Consider the following 24055-nt stretch of genomic DNA (forward strand, 5'->3'; position numbering starts at 1 on the left):
GTGGCCGTCCGACATGAGTCCTCCTGTACAGTCCTCAGTGGTGGCCAAAAACCTGGGCGTCAAGCTAGACAATCAGCTGTCGCTCCGCACTCACATCCTTGGCCTGGCCGGCACCTGCTACGGATTATTGAAAATGCTCCGCAAATTTTTGCCTTTGTTATCTGAGGAGCATAGGAGGATTACAGTGCAGGCTCTAGTCGGTTCGAGGCTAGATTATGCCAATGCTCTTTTTCTTGGCCTCCCTGATTATCTGGTCCAGCGCCTTCAGGTGGTGCAGAACTCTGCTGCCCGGGCGATCTTTGGTCTAGGGAGACGAGCTCGAGCGTCTGGGTTGCTCCAGTCGCTCCATTGGCTCCCCATTAGGAAGAGGATCCAGTTTTAATCCTTGACCCTGATGCACAAAGCTCTGCATGGTTCAGGAGCGGGATATCTGCAGAGGAGACTGACTTTTTATCGTCCAGCTCGTTCCCTCCGTTCGGAAGCTCTTTGCAGAGCGGTGGTTCCACGGGTGAGGAAGGCCCGTGCGGGAGGGCGGTCTTTTGGCTACAGAGCCCCTCAGCTTTGGAATCTGCTTCCATTTTCTCTGCGGAGTACTGTTAATTTGCTCCAGTTTAGGAGGGGCCTGAAGACCTGGCTTTTTAACTCCTAGTCTGTTTTTACTGCCCATTGTCTTTTTTTGTTCCGTTTTGTTGCCTGTTTTTAGCTGTGCTGTGTTATTTCATTATGAGTTGAGGGTGGAAAGCTTCGGGACACTCCCTGTGAGTAGCTGCACGCTATACAAAAGCTCAATAACATAACATAACATAACATAACCTAACATAACATAACATAACATAACATAACATAACATTTAACTGTTTGTCCTTATTGTTTTTTCTCCTGTATTCTGGACCTGCTTTCACTCACGGGTCTCGTTTTTCATGCCTGTTTGTGTCAATTCTCCCAGTCTGCTTCTGCAAGACCTGACCTAACTCCCCTCTCTCCTCCAAGGACCTACTTATTGGAGGACGAAGTGTGTGCAGGCCTGCTGCCAACACGCTGAAGGCATGCCAAAGGCAAGCCTTCTGTGCCCGTCCGAGTCAGGACCGTGCCTTGCGCCAGGTACCCTGATACTACTCTCCAAGATACATCTCGACTTGGCTCCAAGCCCTGCACCTGAAACCACTTAACAACAGCTGCTGCCGCACTTCTCCATGTTCCACGTTAGGACCTTTCTCCTACCGGCACTGCCTCTTCTCCTGCAACACCAGTGCGCCCACACTCACAACAACCAGTATGATGCCAACTACATCAACCACAACTGCTTCAGAACAACTCCACTCACTCCTGCTCAATGCACAATCACTCTGCAAGCACATCAACGAGATCTGGAACACTATCACCTCCCTCACCACTGATGTTGTGTTGCTCACCGCAATTTGGCTCAACTCCACAACCGCTCCTGACATCGCCTCTGCAATACCAAACAGCTATAAGATAGCATACCAGGAGTGCACCAACAAACACGAGGTGCGATTGCCATAATCCACAAAGAAACCATCCACTGCACCAACTCAATCATGGAACACTTCAATTTCCAACTCCAAATCGATGGTAAGACCACAATCAAAGGCACCCTCATGTACAGACTTCCAGGACCACACCCCAGTTGCTGAGACGCCATCCCCAAATCCATCGCCCCATTTGCCATCGACTCCAAACACTACATTTTCCTCAGAGACCTACATTTTCACCTCAACAACACCACCACCAACTTCCTTCGAAAGCATGCACAACATTGGCCTCTCTCAACTAGTCACCGACCCCACACACTTTGCAGGACACACTCTCAACTCCATGTTCACAGCCAGCGACAGAGTCAAGTACAGCTATATCACAGAGCTCATCTGGAGAGACCACACCAACATCCAGGTCTCTATAACAGGATCCCCTGGCACCGCCTCAAGCCACCCACCTCCTCATACCGCAGCTGTAACAAAGTATCAGAGAGTCAATGGACTAACACCTCCTAACACCCAACCAAATTAGAACAGGCTGTCAAAAACATCTCCACCTGGATCATTGATTACGCCGACAGAGTCGACCCCGTCAAGCCCACCAAACTCGAGACCCATTAAACAAGCCAACTGGTACACCACAGAACTGAGAACCACGAAACACAACTGCAAGTGACTAGCAAGGAAATAACGCAACAGCAAGGTGCCCACAGACTGAGCCACCTTCAAGTCATCTCTCAATAAGTACCACCAACTACTGATAAAGACGAAAGGAGCACCCTAGCCAACCTCATCAAAACCAGCTCCAACCACAGAAAAGAACTCTTCAACATCGTCAAAGAGTTCTCCAATCCCTCAGCCACCAAAAACACCATCACCCCTTCTCAGGAACTCTGTGACTCCCTGACAGATGTATTCTACAACAAGATCTCTACAAAGTCTTTGAATCCCAAACCGTAGCCGACACCCTCAGCCTCCTCGCTCCCACTGAAGCTAACCCTGACATGACCTCCGACCACCTGCTCATCATTTGGGACCAGCTCACCACACAAAAATCCACAGCCATCATGAACTCTGCCACACAGAAGCACCTATTGACCCCGTCCCTACCACATGTTCAACCTCATGAGCAAGATTATCAGCAGTGAGCTCACTGCCATTTTCAACTCATCCATAACCACAGCCTCCTTCTCTGAAGTAAGGAAACATGCAGAAGTCAAACCCCGTCTCAAGAAACCTTCCATTGCCCCAGCAAACTCAAGAGCTATGTCCCATCTCACTGCTCCCCTTTCCCGAAAGAGTCGTCAACTGCCAACTCACAAAACACCTGGAGCTCAACAATCTTCTGGACCCCTCCCAATCGGGATTCCATACCAACTTCAGCACCAAAACGGCCCTGATCGCTGCCACTGACTACTTAAGACCCATCCTTGATCAGGGAGAAACATTCACTCTGATCCTCCTCGACCTCTTAGCTGCATTTAACACTGTATCCCACCACACCTTTATCAAGAGACTTCATCACATTGGAATCGACGGAGAAGCCCTCAAATGGATCGCCTCCTTACTTACTGTAACAACCCAAAGAATCTGCCTACCACCTTTCACATCAGAACCAAAAAACATCATCTGCAGCTCCATCAAGGCTCATCCCTCAGACTTACACCGTCCAACAGCCACATGACCCCCTTATCCAACATCATCAGAATCCACGGAATGAACTTCATATCCATGCAGACGACACGCAACTCATCCTCTCTCTATCAGAAGACCACTCCACCATGAAAGTTAACTTCTATAGGTGCATGACGGGCATTGCCGACTGGATGAAAGACAACTGCCTGAAACTCAACACATTCAAATCAGAAGTGCTGATCTTTGGGAACAACACTTCCCTGTGGAAAGACTCCCTGTGGCCTTCATGAGTTGTTGAAGATCCCCACACACATTCATGTTTTTTAATTTGATGTTTTGTCTGATGCCTATGTTGATGAGATGTGTTGTGCTGCCTCTGTCTCCTGTAGGTATAATTAACAGAGAAAATTGGTGCAGTGTGGACAACTGACCCTTACCCTGATGAAATTGCCGTAAGATCACAGTGGCAATGAAACATGTTAGTTTTTATTGGGCAGACACACAGCAAGGAATAAAGGAGTATAGCCAGGGTTTGTATAGCTTGTTTTTAGACAAGGATCATCGGGTTTCTATGCTAGACTCCGGTACTCCTGATAGGGTTCACAGATACCACACTGAACACGTTCTTGTTCTTTTTCTTTTTCTTTATCACCTATTTGGTTTATAAGTTGGCAGTTGCTAATGATTTGTTACACTATTCCCCCTTCTTAGTGGGTTCCCTTCACACTAGAGGGTGGGGAATACAGGGAGAGACAGCACAAACATCAGGTTTTTAAGAAAAGCAAGTGAGTGAAGTCACCTCATGACAGACAAGATATGTTGATCCACTCTCCTGCTACACAAAACTGTTTGACTGAAAAATTGTATGGTGGACGCTTATAGCAGTTCATAAAGTTGATGGAACAGGTCTCTTTTGTGTTGAACTCTGTGAGTGGGGGTTGACTTGTTCTTTTTCACCCCATAAGCTCCTGTTTGTGTAGAGTCTTTTACACTAGGACCAGTGCCTACCCCAACAGAACACACACACAACAAAGGCATAATCCTGGACAGCAAGCTCACCATGAAAAAGCAGATCAACGCAGTATCTTCTGCCTGCTTCCTCACTCTACACATGCTCTGTAAGATCTTCAAATAACTTCCCATCAACACAATACATCCCGTCACTCAAGTCCTAATCACCTGTTGGCTGGACTACAACATTGCATTCTACGTAGGAATCACCATTCACTTCCTGAAGAGACTACAGAATTCTGCGGCCAGTCTCCTCTTCAATCTCCCCAAGCAGACCCACATCACCCCTCACCTCAATAAGCTCCTCTGGCTTCCCATTCAAAAGAGATGCCTATTGAAAATGTTGATCCACGCAACCAGGGACCAGCTTACAATAACCACAGCCTGAACTTTCACCACCCCTCCAGACACCTACACTCTGCCTCTCTGTCTCACGCAAACGCACCCCCACATCAGTCGAATCAACAGTGGAGCACACTTGTTCTCCTACCTCACTGTGAAATCCAGGAACAACCTCCCCCTTCACCTTCGGACCTCATCCACTCTCCTGGAATTCTAGATGGGGCTGTTCAACTGAACCACTAGTAGTCTGGATACCCTCCCGGGTGATTTGCTATTACTGTATGAATTCTGATTGATAATAAAAACAACTATATTATTATTGCTATTATTATTGTTATTATTAACAAGTGATATTCATAAATTGGCTCAATTTCCACTCATACTACATTGTACAGAATTTTCCATTATTTAGAATAATAATGGACCTAATGCAAAAATGAATTTAAAGGTTTACTGCTTGAAAGGAGCTGTGCTTCAAATGAGGACTAAGAATGCTTATTCAAGTTTGAAAGACAAAAATTTAAACAAAAACACATATTCACCCTTGCTTTATTTGTGAAGATGTATTGAGACCAACATTAAATTTATAAATATCAGTATGATATGAAATGGATTTATCAACACCAGGAAGAGTACACTGATAGTTCATTTATATAAGATTTCTATTCTGCAAAATGTGGACACTCCCAAGAACGAAATAGATATTCTTACAAAGAAATACTCCATATTAATTCTTAGGCATGTGGGGCTAATGACAGGGTTTAAGAGATATGGGTTGCTGCAGAGTGAATATATATATATTTTTGCATAGGAGCTTCATACGAGCAATCACCCACAAGCTCATGATACAGTTGTTGAATTTCAATGGTTTTGTAGTGTAAATCCGAACATAACTAGAACGTCCCTGTAACTTTTTTTTTTTAATTCGATTTCCTTACTATAACGTTCCTGTAACATATGTTGTTTTTCAGTACATTTCTACTTTTTTAATGTTATTTACAAACTATAACATCTCTGTAACTTTTGCTTTTGCCAGTGAATTTGTAGGGCTTTCTTAATGTAAAGTAATAGTTAATTACTGTATGTTAATCCAACTGCCGTCGCAGTTGGCCAACCACTCAAAGGCAATCAACCCGGGAGGGGGCCCTTGGTCCCCTTTCCCAGGCTGTATTTGGCCCTGGGGATCCCACCCCCAAGGGCCCACTGCTTAATTTATACGGGAAGGGGGCACACAGCCCCCCTCCCCCCTCCCCAGGTGGATTTCTGGCACCGGGAACCACATCTCCAAGGGCCTAGCCTAATTTTGAAGGGGAAGGGGGACATGCAGCCCCACTACCCAAGAAAATATATATTCGCCCTGGGGACCCCATGCCCCGGGGCCCGGACAGTAAATGGTGGGTTCCCTAGAGCCCACCCAAGACAGCTAATGCATGTTTGTTGGGGGCTTCTGGAGAGCCCCGGTGCCCCTGCGGCCCTAGCAGGCTCCTTGCCTTCAGATTGAGACGGCATTCCTCCCACAGCAGGGAGTAATTAAAAATGCTGCACCCTACAGGCGTCACCAATCTTTTTTCTGCTTCCCAACCTGCTTCACTGTGGGCAGGGAAACATATGCAGACAGGAGCATTTTTCATGCTCCCCTTCACTGGGAGCAGACTTAGGCCCTTATTATGAGTTTGGTGGCTCTCATATAGGCCCGCCACTGCCATGCTGACAGGAAGATGGCAAAGCCCGTTGTGCGCCCTCCACCACCGGATTACGAGTGAAATCCAGGGTGGGCGGGCGGTGCTGCGATGGTCTCACGGCTGTGACTGTGTAAGGCTCATAGGAGAGCCCTAACAGCAGACTACCGCCATGACAGCACCTGCAGCACATTCCTGCATGGTGAGGCATGCATGCCATACCATGCAGGAACGGGGGCACAATTCCATTGGGAGGGACGGCATGAAATGGGCGGTAAAAAGCCAACTCGCAATATCCTAGGCTGTGCCAGCATCGGCTCCGCCAGCATATTGAGGCCAGTTGCAGACAGTCAGCTCAGTGGGATCCTTGATCCCTGCAGAGCCAGTGGTCGAGTACAGCAGTCCTGAGGTCCACTGTACTAGTAATAAGCCCCTTAGTGTTTCCTCTTGCTTGTTGAGAGCTTTGAAAGTGCTCCCGCCCAGAGAGAGAAAACACATGTTTCCCTGCTTGCATCAGTGCAGGCAGGGACTGCTATGTCCCGGGTGTGGGCTCCCTGGAACATAGCTGGAGCCGGTCCTGGGGGATGGGCGCCCGAGGGCCATTTCCGGCTCTGGAAGTGAGGGTGTCGTGCAACCCCCCTCTCTTTTCTTGCATGACCTCGTGGTTTGGGGTCCCCGGGGCTGAAATTGGCCCTGGAGGGATTGTGCGTCCCCTCTGCCCATTTATACATGCGGCTGGGCTCAGGGGCATGGGTTCCCCAGGGGCGTAATCAGCCTGGGGAGAGGGGCCACGTGGATCCCTGTCCACCTAATATATAAATGCATTTCTCCCAGGACCTGGCCCACCAGAGGGGCTGAAAAAATGGGTGGTTAAACGTGCTTGCTTGTAATTTTTTTTTACCGGGTTCTGTTTATTCCCTGCAAATTTGTGGAAAGATTAAAAAAAAAAATCTTTGGCTTTTTCTGGGGTCCCACCATCAGGCCTAGGGGGTCAGGGTATTTCTACCCTGCCCCTTTATGATTTGTTTTGGTTGGTTTTTCTTGGGATTCGGCCGCGTCGGAATCCTAAGATGGCTTCCAAAACTTTGCGGTTTAAGTATAGGCAGCCAATCAAATCTCACCAAAAGATATGTAGGATCCACTGAGGATTTGCATCCCTAGAGATATATAAAAAAATGTTTTAATACTACTGAAAAGGATTTACACCAAATTACAAAAAGGGCTCTTACTGGACCAAGATCTAGCTTTCTGCCAAATTTGGTGTAATTCTGTTCAGCGGTTCAGGCTGTAGTTGTGTTGAAAATCCCCCTATGAAAAATTGCACGGGGAAAGCATGTTTGACCCCCCCCTTTTCTCATCCCCAGCTTGATGAATCACCTTGAAACTTTCAAGACAGAAGCTGAAGTAAGCAGCAAACTAGTTTTGAAATTTTTGTGAAGATTCATCAAATGGTGCCAAAGTTATAGGCAAAACAAAAATGATTTTCCTATGGTAAGAAGGTCTTACCTATAACTACCTATTTGTTATCGCAAGTAGAGTGTATATCATCAATCTATCCAGATGTGATGCTAAATGTTAAGAATAGTACATTTATACAGACCTTTATGTACTTGCCTTGTTTATTTTGTGGTAGTTGATGTCATGCACTTGGTGTTGTTGCACACTCATATTTTGTTGTTTGATATTGTGACAAAAAATGACCATTAGTGTTACAGCATCACTCCTTATCTCTGCATATTGTAACCCTGCATTCACCATTGTGACTTCCATATTGGTTTCCCATTTGGTTTCCACAATTTCACCAGTTCCAGCATGTATACTCTTCTTTATGAGCGAACCAGGGCTTAAAAGAACAGCTGTGGTCACCGCTCACTAATTGAGGATTACAAGTAAACCCACAAACCCTTTTAGAAGCCAAGCATGGGTATTGGTAGTCCCAAGTCCTACCCCCAAGATGGCGGCTCAAGAGCTCTACTCTCTGCATGACCGGAATGCGTCTTGTCACTCAGTCTTTCCTGGCCGTTATAGGGGTAAACATAAGTGCCCTGCTTGTCAATGGTATCCTATTCGCACCCTCCCTTCCCCTATCCCTATTAAGGATTGTAGCATAAAACACCTTTGTCTACTCCTCAATACGAGGTCGTTGCACCGACACACTCAAGAGATTTTTGATCTCCTTTCAACGACCAGTCCTACCTGTCTGATGCTCACTGAGACATGGCTCAATGATTCCTCTCTTCCGGACATTGCGGCAGCCATTCCCACTGACTATACCATCCATCGACAGGACAGAGACAAGGGCAGGGGGGGGGGAGTTGCCCTGATTGTGAAAAAGTCTCTTCCGAGCATGGTCACGCATACACATACCATCGCAGGGGCTGACTCTCTAGCTTTTACCATCTCCCTATCGCCGCAACAAGCGCTGAAGGGTCTGATTGTTTACAGACCTCCGGGCCCGGTGGGATCTTTTTTTGATGATCTCCAGCAGGCTTTGTCGGTCCTTGTCCTTAGATCGGAGCGGTGCATATTGGCGGGAGATTTTAACTTCCATATGGACGACCACCAAGACCAGGATGCTATCAAACTGCTGGATATTACATCTACTCTAGGCCTTTCCCCCTATCTCTCTGGTCCGACCCATGACAAAGGCCACACACTTGACCAGGTTTTTTCCACCTCACCTATTATGGCTGTAACACTTCTGCCAGTCGTATGGTCTGATCATTATCTTGCCCATTTCGAAATACCATCTACTACGACTTCTCCGGCCAGTGCCATGAGGCAGCAGGGTAGCAGCTACAGGGCACTTCATCGGGTGACTCCGGATCTGCTAACGCAGGCTCTGGTAGATCACCCCATGTCCTGTACGGGCGACTTGGAGAAAGATCTGGAGAGCCTGCAATCCTGGCTTCTTGCCAGATTAAATGAGCTCGCTCCCTTACAGCCACCCAGGTCTGCTGCCCAACGGGTTTCGGCCCCCTGGTTCACGGAGGAATTGGCCCATGCCCGTAGGCAATGTAAAGTTGCTGAGTGGGCTTGGAGAGTCCAGTATGAACCTGAGGCCAAACAACGTTATAAAATCATGATGAAGTCATACCATGATCTAATTCTTCAGGGCAAGAAATGTTACTTTGCCAAAAGGATTGATGACGCGGCTAACTCCTGTAAGGAGATTTTCTCAATTGTGCGTGAATTCACCAGCCCCCGGTCAATCTCTGCTCAGGACGCTCCGGCGGAGACCTGGGCCGGCACTATTGCCAACTTTTTTACCACCAAAATCAGGCAAATCCAGAATTCTTTTCCTTTAAGATCTATAGATGACCTGTCTACTATGCCGACTGAGACAGCTCTCATGTCGTCTCCAGGCCCAGTTCTGCTAGACTTTCCGCCCCTTTCGGCTGCCGCATCCCTAGCTTTGATGAGGAACCTTAAATCGGGCTCACCGCTAGACCCCTGCCCAGCAAAATTCTTAGCGAGAATGGCAGACGCCGTTAACCCCATAGCTAATCCCATTCTTAATCTCTCCCTGAGTCAGGGATTTCTGCCCCAGGCCTGGAAACAGGCCATGGTCATCCCCCTTATCAAAAAGCTTAATCTTGACCCTGAGGTGCCATCCAACTATAGGCCAATCTCGCTCCTTCCAGCACTGACCAAGATCCTGGAGAAACACGTACATAGCGTGCTTTCTAACTTCCTGGAGTCTAATGAGTTACTCCATGAATCCCAATCGGGCTTTCGTTCCAACTTAAGCACCGAGACGGCGCTCCTGGAAGTTTCTGAGATCGTCAAGGAGGTGCTGGATACCGGGGGCAGGGTGATGTTAGTCATGTTAGACCTGTCGGCGGCGTTCGACACCGTCCCCCATGAGGATCTCCTCACTAGACTTCACGACATCGGTCTAGGGGGGACGGTGCTCAACTGGTTTCGTTTCTTTCTTGCCAACCGCCGGCAGACGGTCTGGGTCCCACCTGGGTCCGCCGAGATGCCGCCATTGGGAGTCGGAGTGCCTCAGGGCTCTGTACTGAGCCCCACTCTATTTAATATCCTTATGACCCCTCTGGCGACACTGGCGGAGGCCCATGGGGCCCGGATCGTTTCTTACGCTGACGACACCCAGCTTCTGTTCACCTGCCGTAAGAGCGAAGACTTCGATGGAGAAAGGATCCGCGAGTGCCTTGGGGCTGTTTTTAATTGGTTTCAACATAACAGCCTCAAGTGCAACTCGGACAAATCCGAAATACTATTCTTCGGATGCCCATCGGAACCGGATTGGCATGGTTGGTGGCCTGCTGACATGTTCCCTCCAACTCAGTCCTCTAAGTGGGCGAAGAATCTGGGAGTAAAAATTGACAACGAGCTCTCGCTCAAATCCCAGGTCTCTACTCTTACGGGAACATGTTTCGGGATCCTCAGAATGTTACGCAAGTTCTTTCCCCTTCTCTCGGAGGAACATCGGAGGATCACTGTCCAGGCACTTATAGGATCCAGATTGGACTATGCAAATGTCCTATATCTGGGTCTGCCTGAATATCTCCTCCAGCGTCTGCAGGTTACCCAGAATGCTGCTGCTCGTGCGATTTTTGGCCTGCACCGCCGCACCAGTGCCTCTAACCTCCTTGTATCCCTCCACTGGCTCCCGGTGCGGAAGAGGATACTGTTCAAGGCCATGACCCTTGCCCATAAGGCCTTGCATGGCAATGGTGCTAAATATCTTCAGAAGAGGCTGGATTTCTATCGACCTACACGATCCCTTAGGTCAGAAACACTGGCTTTGGCTCGGGTACCACGTATCAAAAGGGCTCGGCTAGGCGGCCGGTCTTTTAGATTCCTCGCCCCTCAGCTATGGAATTCCCTACCGGTGTCTTTGCGGAATAGCGCGAACCTGCTTGTCTTCAGGAAGGACTTAAAAACTTGGCTGTTTTCTGGATAGTCCGCCTCCTCTTTTTAGGCCCCTGTTCTTTTACTGTTATGTTTTCCAGCTCTTTCTTTGGTCTGGAGCACAAAGCGCCGGGACACTCCTTTGGAGTAGCCGTTGCGCTATAAAAGTCCCATTTTAACATAACCTAACATAACATAACAAGATCACAGTCTCAGTACAACTGATTTAGGTGATCATCCAGAAACCCATAGTATTCTCTAGATCTAGTGTTCTCCTCCTTGTGACAAGCAAATGGCCAAAATCTCTAAAAGTCTTACACAGACCACCAGAGAATCACCAAGTTGGCTGAACACTGGTGAAAGGAATGAGCAGTGGAAACCATGCACTAAAGACTGAGTGGTATGTTTGCATATAGTTCCACTCAATTCTGCTCTAAATTTAGTCTCCTTCACAGATGAGACAGAACATTATTTTTATTTATTCCATACAGTCATTCTACGTATAGTTTGTCTGGTAAGCTTTGCTCCAATGGTTTGTTCCATAGGCGTGTACGGTGCCAGACATTCATTTTCCAGTGTCTGCTGATCCCTTTGATCACAGCTAGTCTATCCCTCTGTCGGAAAATTACCATTGATGGTGAATCCTTGGGCCATCAGTGGTTATCTAGCAATGGTCATTTAACACTGGTGCACCAGGGCCACCGGTCTACTCACTCCAAATTAATCTAAAACAAAAACAATCTCCACACGACGCAGGCACCCTTGCACCATGGTGCAAGGGTGCCTGCGCCGGCCAATGGCTGCAGTTTGTGCGCCAGCGCAGGGGAAGCACAAAGATGCGACATATTCTTGTAAACATGTTGCATCTCTGTGCTTTCCAAACTAACGAAGCACAGCACAGCAAAATGATTACTGCACCGTGCTGTGTTACTTTGATGTAAATCTGCCCCCTGGTGCCTCGAAACCCACCATAGAAACAGCAAGGGACTCATCCAAGTCAAGTAAGTCGAGTTCTGGAGGCTACTAAGTGTTTTTGTGCCCAGTTCCACACAGCTATGAGTGGATATGGTTGTCAGTGTCTAGTTGGGAAATAGTCTAGTTTGATACCATGCACAGATCCATCTAGTCTTATGAGTTCTGTATGGAGGCAGATGAAGTCCCTTGAGGTGTCAAATATATGTCCATATCTTAAAAATTGAATGTCATGGCCAAGTTTTTCAAGTGGATGTGGCCCACAGGGTATCTGTGAAACTGAGAACCTCACCAGTTCTTACTGGAAATTGGACTCTAGAGTTAGAGATGAACTGTGACTTCAACTATGACCAGATCCCACAAATATTGGAAACAGTTGAAGTTTGCTGCTTTCTCAGACGGATACAACTTCACCAAAAAGATTTCTATTCTAGAGTTTGATCTCCTGAAAATACACGGGGCATGGACATTCTAAGTCGAGTAACAGCAACAACTTTAATACTACAAGAACATCAAACTGGAGTCCCTGGATTACGAATACTAATCAAGTACGCTAGAACCTTGTGCCCACCCCCCCAATGTATAGGAGAAATATGATTGATTCTGGAGTATGTTGGAGATTAAGGAACGTTTGCGTGCCTATGTCACCTACTGTGCAGCAGTCAATATATTTTAGACAACTCACGTCTCAGACAGGCTGCATATCGTTGTTGAAAAAGTATACTGTTTATGCTCTAATCTTATGTATTATGCACAACAATGGCCTGGCACACCTTAGCTGCTTCCAAAGGTCCTTGGGGAATATTATCAAGGGCTTTATCTCCGCTTTTTTGGCTTTAAAAGCCAAAGAAGCGGAGATAAAAATATTGCCCTATCAACAACAGGGTGTTAACATGCAAAATCGCATGTTAGCACCCTTTTCCACTACGCTTCCCTTTGCATCTCCAATGAGATGTAAAGTGGGTATTCCAGAGCAAAATAATAGGAGAAATGTCGCTAAGCGACATTTCACCTAATATCAAGCTTCACGCTAACCCTGTTAGAGACAAAAAAAAGGAGCACTAACCACGGTTAACGCTGCTTTTTTACGTCTGCTAATTTTCAGACTTAGCCATGTAATCCAATGGGAGGTGGATTACATGGCTAAGATCACCTTGCCCTATCAGCAAGGTTTCGCTGGTTGCAGTGTGATTTTCACTGGATTTCCAGCGATAATCACACTGTTTACCAGCTAACGCATGGATTCCTATTGCTTGGGAGATAAGCGTTGCTGATAGCACGCTATCTTCGCGATGGAATCCAGCATTAGCCTGCGATAATTATCCTCGCGCTAAATGCGCTGAGAGATAATTATCGCAGGACCTTGCTAATATGACCCCTTATTATTAAGGAGAGTTATGGAAATTATGGGGCATATTATCAAGAGAGGTGTTAAAATTATCGCCGGTTTAGCGGCAGAAAACTGCAGATAAAGCGACGATAATGGGCTTGATAATATGCTGTGGAGAATTCCAATAGAAGCCCAAGTTCACACCAGAACATGGACTTCTATTGGAATTTTCCAGGGCGTATTATCACGACCATTATCGCTGCTTTAGCTGCAGTTTTCTGCCGCTAAACCGGCGATAATTTTTAACGCCGTTCTTGATAATATTCCCCAAGAGACTCATTTAAAGGAAAGGAAACCACAAATGTCTTCCTTCCTGTCTCATCATCTTACCTTCCATCGGGTTTGAATGTTGAGGCAGTCATTTATGGAATTAGAAATGAATTTCCCAAACTTCGGAAGAATATTGGTTTCAGTTCTAAAGTGCTATTGTACCAAAATAAGACCTTGATTAATTAGCTAGTTTAATATCCATGCGTACGAAGTTGTGCAGAGCACTACCGCTTTACCATGTTAGTTGCCCTCCTCTTTTCCTTACCTCTTTTTACAGGATGATTGTTGTACATGGTTTGTTAGGTGAAAATATTTCATTGTTGTTTTGCACCTTTATTCCTAATTTAATGTTAAACTCGTATCTGTCAAATATATAATAGAATTACGAATAAAAAGATAATAACACACGGCACTGAAAAATACTATGGTGAGAATAACTTCCACCTCACCGTTAAAAATACATGTATTGACGGCTGTGGTTAGAATTAGAAATCTGATATTTGACTCCCTCCTAGGTGACATGTAGGTTGCTGCCACAAGAAAAGCATTAAGCTTTCACAATATGAAAACAGTTTTATTTACACGTAAGTGACAAAGCCAAAAAATAGCATCTGAATCTCAAAAGGTAAGGCAATAAAATCAACCACATTTAAAGAATAAGTTACTCACATTATAGGGCAAATCACTCGAGCAAATATGCAGTAGAATGTCTGTACTGTACACAATTGTTATATAACTGGATCTTTACAGAAATACATGAAAACAAAGTCGGAGCGGGCATCTCATATTACACAAGGTTTTGAAAATGTTTTTGAGATTATTTCCTGTTAAATTCCTAAAATGTAACTTTCAACATTTTCTCAAGGTCTCCATAGAAACCTACTGGATCAAAACCAAAAGGATTCTGTTTCCACAGCCTAACATTATGGTGGGTAGTTCTCATGCAATCACACTGGTCATGCAGGACAGAGAATGCCTGAAAGAGGCATTCCATCCAGTACAAAAACATTATCCATAAAAGGAGGCTCTACTCGTTTTATGGTTGTGCAGAATACACAGTTTCCGGATCTGCTGTGTTGTTGTCTTGCTCGGATCCACAGGTGTATGTCTGCCTCCTGCGGCAGACCTTGCTAAGGTTGGGTTACCAGTCTCATGGCTGAACCACAGGCAAAGCTCTGAGATATCCTGGGGAGATGTCCTTCCATCTCATGATTGTTGCTGGATCCCCAGGAAGCCAAAGTCCATTTGTCCACCCGTGATCCTTGGCTGTTTTTATTGAACATGGCTCTGTACGACATGTCAGATGATCTGCATTGGTGTGGGTGGCACACGTGCTCCATGAAGCTCTAGTCTTCTAGACTTGGTGGTTCAAATGATACAGCTCTGGTTTACAGCTCGCATTCTGAGATTTCTTTCAGCTGGCAGAGAAGGTCTGTGAAGGGCGGTCTGTCTTCAGGTTTCTGGGGGTGAAGAACAAAATGATCAAACCCACAAAAAGGGAAACTATGGTTATCAGAAGTGGAGAACAAATGTGTAGTTTGTATTCAATGAAGGCAGAAGGGACTGTGTATGGGACTGTTCAGAGATATATGACCCTTGCAGGCAGCACAGAGCGTGCATTTGAAGACTTTAGAAGTGCACACTTCCTGTGTCTTTTTTGCAAACCACAAACCGTCACTAGGCAGTTGCAGAGTTCTGTGGGGCAGTTGCACAATTGAAGCTGCTAACACAGAGACCCACCTTACACATATTCAATGCAAACTGGTCCAATACAGCAGAGCTATGCCCCGTCGTCATTACAGAGATCTGTAATGCAGTAATGGCCTTAAAGGCTGCAGGCGTCTACTAAAGCAAAACAGAAATCATCTTTCCTTGCGACTTAAAACAACACCACAAGGTCTCATACGTGTACATGATCTATTTCAAGTAGCAGTTTCTTTTCAATTCAAATCAAAATCAAAATCAGCTTTATTCGGTGTAACAAATCTCACCATAAAAGCATACTATAAAAGAAAAGATTCCTAAGTTTACATTGTTATTCAGGTATTTTAAAAGATAAATACTATAAAAGAATTATTTAAAAACCATTTGTGAAATATTATATCGAAAAGTCCGTATGGTCATCAATAATCAATCTTGGCATTTTTTAAAGGGACTAAGGATTTGCGAGCTAATCAAGAGTTAATACATTCACTCGCGGGAGATAAAGTGCTGGTGCAAGGGACATTTTGAGAATACCTGAAATATAAAGTTAGCATTCTTGGCAACCAATCAACAGTGAAAACAAAGCAATATTTAAGAATGATCATCCAAGTTTTCATACAGCAGTGCCTCAAGATGTGAGTAATCTTTTCGTTTCCTGACTGCAAGCTTTATGAAACGGATTACAGTACATATCATTTTCACGTTTTCTAAGCTACATAAAAAATTGAATGCATGTTTATAATTAAAACACATGTTTGATACAAAAAAAGAGGTTTTAAAATTGATTTCCGGATATCCTTATAAAAACTACAAAAAAGAATAAAATGCATTGTAGATTGCATAGTTTTTCCATCATAAGGACATTTCAGTAGTGTCCGACACCATTTCTCCACTCTAGGGAAAGAAACTAGGTAATGTAACGTGCTCATCCTTAGCCTAGTGAGATAAAATCTCAGTTGGACGTTTTTCACCAGTATTAAATACAGCTGTAGTCCCCTCACTAAAGGTCGTTCACCATATGACAAGACAGTGTGTTTTTGACTAACAGACCAATCTCTTTCTTCATCCTTTAATTTTAGATATTTGCGCTTAAGATCCTGTTTACTAAGTTCCAATATAGGAAGGGGATCACTTCTGTCCATGTCAGGTTTACAGTGTTTAGAAATGTTGTGAATGTGCTCCAGCCAAGGAATCCTCCTGCTTTGATCAAGTGCTAGACAATCCATCATTAGGTCTTTTGTGAGTTTGGTTTCATCCTTAGACCAGATGCTATACCAAAAGGTGAGTCCTGCAACATTTATTGTGTCACTAATATATGGGGTTGATAATTCTTTGTGGATTATGTAATTTGCAGTCCCATAAGGGACTGCCAATAATCTTTTAAAGAATTTATTTTCTTGGGTCTGAGGGGAGGTGAGATTAGACCTGCCCCAAATAGCAGCTCCATAACAGACCCCTGAAATACATTTGCTCCGATAGAGTGTTAAGATTCTGAGGATAGGTTTATTTCGTATCTTCGCCGAAAATCTAAAAATACTCTCTATTATTCTTAAAAATGTCATGTTACATAAATCAATATGAGCGTTCCATGTACCATTCTTATTAAAAAGCAACCCCAAATAATAAAAGGATGAGACTCGATTAATTAAAATTCCACCTACATCGTGTTGTTTATTTTTGGGATTTTTGCCCCCACATGTCATTACAAAAGTTTTCTTTAGGTTTAATTTCAGATCTTTATTTGTCATGTACAGGGCAAAACTTTCTATAAGTACTTGTAGGCCGTTCGCTGTCCTTGATATCAGGACAGCATTGTCTGCATAGAGCAGTACAGGGGTTATACGAGTCCCAATTTTCGGAGCATCTGCACTAAGGTTTTGTAAAAAGGAGTCTACATTGTTAACATATAGGGAGAAAAGGAGGGGCTCTAATACACAACCCTGTCTGATGCCATTCTTTACACTGAAATTAGGTGTGCATCCCCCCCTCTTTCCATATCGTACCCTCGATGTTAGATGGGTATAAATCTGTGATAGATATACGATTATATCAGAGGGGGCCCCTAGCCCTTTCAGTGTTTGCCATAGTTTACTGTGATTGACTAAGACAGTAAGGTCAACAAAACAGAGGTGTAGCGCCCCTTCCTTTGCTACTTCCCTATTATTACCTATAAATTTAAGCACTACTCTACCGTACCAATTCCTCTTCTGAAACCATACTGTACATCGGTCAGTATTTTTTCTTCGTCAGCCCAAATTTCGAGTCTGTCCAGTATTATACGGCCCATCAGTTTTGACGTGGTGTCAAGAAGAGATATTGGGCGGTAACAATTTGGCTTTCCTCTATCGTCTTTTTAGGTCTCGGACTTGCGTCGCACTGCGTAAGCAGTGGGCGGACTCCGAGATTTTTTGTTTTGGCAGTATGGGGGTTTGAACCCGCCCCTCTTCTCCATTGGCTGGCTTCCTAAACGGAGGCCAGCCATTGGAGGAGAGGGGCATCACTTAGTTCAAGCCCCGTCTTTTTGCGATTCGGGGGCATGTTTTTTGCAGTTTTTAAGCCGTGACGTCATCCGTCACTCAACTGCTAAATACACGCCCCCGAATCGCAAAAATGGCGGCGCTTTTGTTCTGCCATTTCCCCCCGACCGCAGCCGGAAGAAGTCGCCGAGTCCTTCGCCCCAGCTGAGTGCTTGTCTTACCGGGTGTGAGAGACAGGTCCGCCCCCCTTTCCCTGTCCTGGGTCCCCCTCCTTTTCTTCCTCGCTTGCCGTGTGCTGCCTAGTGAGTGTGGGGGTGGATAGCGGTCAGGAGGCCAGGGACCCGGGCGGGGGGTTGGCGGGGTGCCTCTACTGTGTTGCCTCGTGTTGCAGCAAGGGGGGTGCGCTCCTCATGCTGGTGTCGCGCTGGCGGGGCGGGCCTTGGAGCGGGTGTGCAGTTTGGGCTCGGCGCGGCCGTCTTTCAGCCTGTGGGTCCCTGGGGGGGAGGTGTTTGAGTTCGCATGCGGATCTGGTCTTGGGTGGTTCTGGGAAGGGGGACTGTGTTGGGGGGCAGTGCGACATGGGACCAGCGAAGCTGTCCTGCCTGCGGGTCTCTGGGGGTGGGGGGGTGTTGGTGATTTCATGCGCTGCCCCGCCTCCGGTCCAGTCTGTTCCTCGGCCTGCGGGTCTCTTGGGGTTGCGATCTTGTGCGCCTTCCCATTCCCCAGGCCCCCTGGTGCCGTGTCCGCCTGCCCCTTTCCTTATTTACTTGTTTGTTTATGCGTTTTTATATAGCACGGCTTTGTGCGAGGGCGTCGGAGCACTTCGCAAGGGGGGCAGATATTTTCAAGTGATCAACTTACAGGGGAAACGTTATGTCACATGAGGTAATGGTGACAATTGTGAGCAATCGGATTGCATGCAGCATCATTTTGTGCATTACAGGAGGAAAGGGTGACGGGTGTGCAGGTTACAAGAGATATCGGGGTACATTTGGGTAGAGTACTGCAATATTGCTGGACACTCAGGCACGGGAACAAACGTTGCGTGCAAGGGGGGCAGATATGTACAAGTGATCAACTTACAGGGGAGACGTTATGTCACATGAGGTAATGGTGACAATTGTGAGGAATCGGATTGCATGCGGCAGTATTCAGTGCAATACAGGAGGAAAGGGTGACGGGTGTGCAGGTTACAAGAGATATCGGGGTACATTTGGGTAGAGTACTGCAATCTTGCTGGACACTCAGACACGGGAACAAACGTTGCGTAGGCAATGGTGGCACTTGTGCAAGTGTCTATGGCAGACAACTTGCCTGGTTGCCCGGGGAGTGGGGTGCGCGCTGCTGCTCCTTGTTGTTGGCTGTGCACCTTGTGGCCGGTCTCCCTGTGCGTGATTGAAGGTGGAGGGCAGACGGAGTGGTTGCACAGTGTTAGTTCGTTTTGGCCTCGTTTCCGCTCTTCGTCCAGGACTGCTGTTCCCTCCCAGTCCACCAGTGTTCATGCTGTGGGGCTCAGAGGTTGGTGGCTTTAGATGTGAGTGGTGGCTGTGCTTTTCACTAAGACAGCTTGCTGAGAACCCCCTCCGCTCCCAGCCAGATCAAGCTTCAAGGATCAGGTGTGATGGTGCATTACGGGAGGCTGCTGTATCCCCTGTATGATGTTGTAGTTCACAGAGACGTAGACCATGTGGACAAGCGCTGCTGCAGTGCCGGTGTAGACACAACTGAGGCACAGACAGGAACATTTGTTAAGCCGCCTTGCACGCTCTGTCCATCTCGAATCGTTCCGAATCCAGATTGTATTTATCCTGAAGCTACGGGTTCTGGGCCTGGTAGATTCTGTGTACCTTTGCTGTGCAGGCATTCGACTTCCTTGAGCAAGACTTGCATGGGAGTCCGCCGTGAGTGGCAGTGATCAGTGGTGGCTTTGGGTCTGCTTCTGAGCAAGTGGAGACAAACGTGCACAGAAATTAGGGGGCCGACGCTATTTTAAGCTTGACAGCGTTGGAGCTCTGCGCATGCCCTGTACGTGCAAAATAGTCCAACCCCAGCACTATAGGTCAGACCTGGCAGATTGCAGAGCGGCGCAATTTGAATATTATACATTTAGGTGAGCATTCGGGGATGCAAGAGGTAGCTAGTGGTGCTTTACAGGGGGCTCTGTGTGTGGCTCTGTGTGTGTGCAAATGCAATAGGTCTCGCATTTGCAAGAGATTAACCTATTGGCATTGTAAATGACAATGCCATTTATTTATATGTTTTAAAAACAAAAATAATGTCATGAGCAATGCTAATAGCTCTAACTTTAACAAGGACGAGACCATTGCATTGTAAATGCTTGTTTTAAAATTGGTACAATGATACTTTCAACCCAGGTAGTTGGTAAAAAGAACCCTATAGTGGCATTAAAAAAAATTGTTAAAATGGGTACCCAGTTTGTTTTAAAACCTAGAATAACTTTGAAACTGAAGTTAAACGGGAACGCCACGATACTGAAGATGGGTGTTGCTCTTCCCCACACTAAGCTAATCCACTTTAACCCTTGACAATTAGGAGCGGCGGTGTTCTGGCCCTCTTCTCTCTCTTTGCTTATCAGTGCAAAGTTAAGGAACGCTTGAAGGTGTTGTAAGTTCACTTATGTTTATTGTGCTTTACGATAACTAGGGACACTGGTATGTTATATTTTTGTTATCTAACTGGGTACATATTGTATAGTGGGAGTTTCTTAAAATTTATTTTTTGAGATTCTTGTTTTATAACTCTTTTTTAATTAATTTTGCGATGTAGTAAAACAGTGCACCCACATATAACTGGCCTAAATATCACCAAATTGCACATGCATCATCTTTCATATGTGTTAATAAGGCACCGCAATTTTTGTCTAGCAGTCAGTCGGACCATACCGGAAATATATGTGTTTAAGTATCAAGGCCAAAGAATACGACCCATGGGTCCAAGATTTTGGCATGTTTGTGTGGGCACCTTTTGCTAGATATACTGGTATTTCTCTTAGGGCACATTTATCCATATTACGTCTTCCATTCTTAATAGGTGCTGGCTGTGATAATAGTAAACCCAAGAAAGAAAAGATTGAGAAAAACACAAAGGATTTCAAGGGAAGCCATTGCAATTGCAAAGTGACACAATTAAAACGGGAAAGGACGGTGGTATTGGACCTCAGTAAAATTGAGGCGGACACGTCTTATCAAAAGACGCCCTACTTCAAGAGAGTTACTATAAGGTTAAAGAAGACAGAGGGGATTTTCTTGTCCTTCCCAGAAGTGAATTGGGTGTGTGAACATGGAACCCTCAGGGATAGCATCTATTTAGGCCTCACATATCAGACCCTGTGTTCTTCAGCACAGCCAGTACACCCAAAAGCTTAAAAGTCAAAGATCCCCAGGGTGGACACCTATGGAGCAACCTTAGTCAAAAGTGGGTTTTTAGGTTTGAAGACCCTTGAGTAAGGAATCAGAGCATATCCTTACAGCTGAGTGTCATAGATTCCCCTTGCTACCCCTGCGTCAGCTCTACAGCTGGGCCGTTATCAGAAAAAAAGTATGGGCGGAACTTTAATATGTTGTTAAGATGGAGTTTAAAAAATGTTTGGGTCATAAGCAGATGTCCAAACTGCGGGTCTAATAGTGTTGAGGCATTGGGTTCTGCGAGCTTTATGAAAACGAAATGCAGGTAACACCAACAAATCTCCTCTATCGTTCAGGACCACAGACTGAAGATGTATTCACAAGATGACTGATGAAATGCAGACTACAGCAACGATTCAGAAGGGCGAATCACGCCAAGGGAAAGTCAAGCCTTGAAAAATCGCTAGGTACCCATCGAGCCCAAACGCATTAATGAGCATTTGGCTCTTCCATACAAATCGGGAACGTTTGTGGATGTACATCCAAAAGAAGACAAGAGTAAAGGCTATGTTTATATAGAATAAATAAAATGGAAACAACCAGGGTGCATTTAAATAGCGAAATCTGAAGTAACTAGACACTTGAATGAACTAGAATGAAAGACTGGAAAATAATTGTGTGATAAAGCACAACAACACACCATTCAAAGCGAGTAGATGTGTTTGTGTTACCTGAATTCACTGTTATGTCTGGTAAGCCAAGACCTTTCGATTTTAAGCAGAATATAATATATAATGTACTCACTCATAGGGGTTTTCGGTCAGTTGTCTTCATTTATTGTTTTTTTTTGTGTTACCATTTACAGTGAGGGGCAGTGCTTTAGCGCACTTCAATTTAGAAAAACTCATGTCAAAACAACACAAACATTGAGAAACCCAAAAGTCTGGAAGGCTATGCCAGACCTATTGGCTTTGCCAGTGCTTGTTCTTAACAGTCAGGGATGCAAAATATGGGGATGAGATGTAACCCATTGGAAGCAGGTTAAAATACTGCTTACTAGCAGCAATACAATTAAAGACAAATGTGCGTATTCAACAAATCACAGAGGGCTCTCTGCAAACCAGGCTCCAGGTGGAGAGCACCAATATGTGACCCAACTTGGAGAGGAAGAAATGTGTTTTAGTGATGACCGATCCTTAAGCAACTACTCTACCCACAAAAGAGACCGACGAGCTTTCCGATGAAATACATTTTACAAACAGGTTTATATGGGAAATCGGAAAGTTTGTGAGAATCTTCTCATCTCTTTAAAGCATAAGGGTCTCTGGTCTTCGGACACTCGAGTAGTGTAAATTGTCACAGAACATCTCATCACACTTTAAAGCACCCCATTAGAGCACAAGCTCATTTATTTATTTATTGAAGGAATTTATATGACGTGGACCTGCCTTCACAAGAAACATATAGCAAACTAAATTAATACCAATCACTGACAATGATAAGGGTATAGCATCGATATTATAGGTAGCTAGATTGCTGGGGACCATTTTGAACTGGTGGGTTTTAAAGGACCATCAACATCAGAGCAGATTAGGGATCAGTCGTAGGTTCCCTGGGAGTTGATTTAACATGTTTCCAGGATCTCCAGTAAGAGTCTGCAGTCTGGCTTTACCTGGGGGCGTTGCGGATATGGCAGCTGGGAAGGTCACAGTGTCCTGAATTCAGACGAACAGCCCCAGTGAAAGATATCCTGCAAGACTCCTTAGCCCCCTGTTGGCGCCTGACAGACACACACTGCTAAATGCTCGTGGACGGGCTAGGTGGAGTACTGTGTTGAGGTGCTGTGGCAAGAGCAGGGCAGGAAGCATGCAGTCAGTATGGCGGGACCCTGGGGACCGCACCTGATCTCTTGAGGTTGAATCCTTTGCCCCAGGGGTAGTGGAGGTCCAACAGATGGCCAGCGGTACTTACGGAAGGTCTCAGAACTTTCCCGCTTCTACCGGTCAGAAACTCCACCCCTACCAGCGACTAGCTGACACAATGAGCAGGCCTGCACCCTGCTCATCAAGACAGCAGCCTATGGGGTGGGCCGAGCAGTATGACGGACTGATTACAAAGCCAGACTCTGAATAAAGAGGAAGTGCAGGAAAAACTAAGGCATTCACTCTCCCTACACAACGACAAAGCCCCCACCCCCTCGGCGACTCAGGATTGATGAACGCACTGCACAGTCGGTGCTGGCGGGTGCACACAACAGAGGCCCAGCATTCACATACCACAACACTGCTGCATCCTTCATCCACCCATGACCACGATGCACTTGTGGTGGGGACAAGCCTGCATCAAGGGGTGATTGTCTAGACCTCCTCTGAACTGCCTGGCACCCTTGTGACAAAGGGGACATAGCCAGAGAGTGGGAGGACCTCTAGGACGAGTTCCCCTTCTTCACTTCTTTCAATTGTAGAGCAGCTCGCAGGAGCACTACTGTCCTGGATGGCACATGGACCAGGGAGGGCCAGTCAGTAGAGGCCACGTCTCCAGATTCACTTACGATCACACTGGACGACGACAAGGAGTGGCTGCCACGGTCCCCTTTTATTGTGCCCATATAGTATACACATGGGAGGCACATTCACTTATTTTGCGGCCAAGGGGGTTCTGCTGCATGATTTGGCCTACCTTGCGGTGGGATACATCTCCTTGGGGAGGCTGGGTTAGAGAAAGAAAATCATTATCATCATAGCCAACCGGACTGGCCACACCAGACCTCGTTGAGGGACACCATGGTGAAACCCAAAGGGGGAAGGCCTCCTTAGATCAGCGTAGGTTGCGACTC

At 45.9% G+C, this 24055-nt stretch overlaps 1 protein-coding gene across 1 annotated transcript in view; it reads right to left on the reverse strand.

Annotated features, from left to right (window-relative positions):
- Nucleotides 1–14097: 14097 nt before the first annotated feature.
- ITK (IL2 inducible T cell kinase) overlaps nt 14098–24055 on the reverse strand; it is a 363906-nt gene continuing 353948 nt past the window's right edge. The window contains exon 17 of the mRNA XM_086931228.1: nt 14098–15133. Coding sequence (XP_086787354.1) covers nt 15062–15133 — 72 coding nt within the window. The 3' untranslated portion in view covers nt 14098–15061. The remainder of the gene's footprint in view (nt 15134–24055) is intronic.

The sequence above is a fragment of the Lissotriton vulgaris genome, chromosome 7, assembly GCF_964263255.1.
Source record: "Lissotriton vulgaris chromosome 7, aLisVul1.2, whole genome shotgun sequence".
Taxonomy (NCBI): Eukaryota; Metazoa; Chordata; class Amphibia; order Caudata; family Salamandridae; genus Lissotriton; species Lissotriton vulgaris.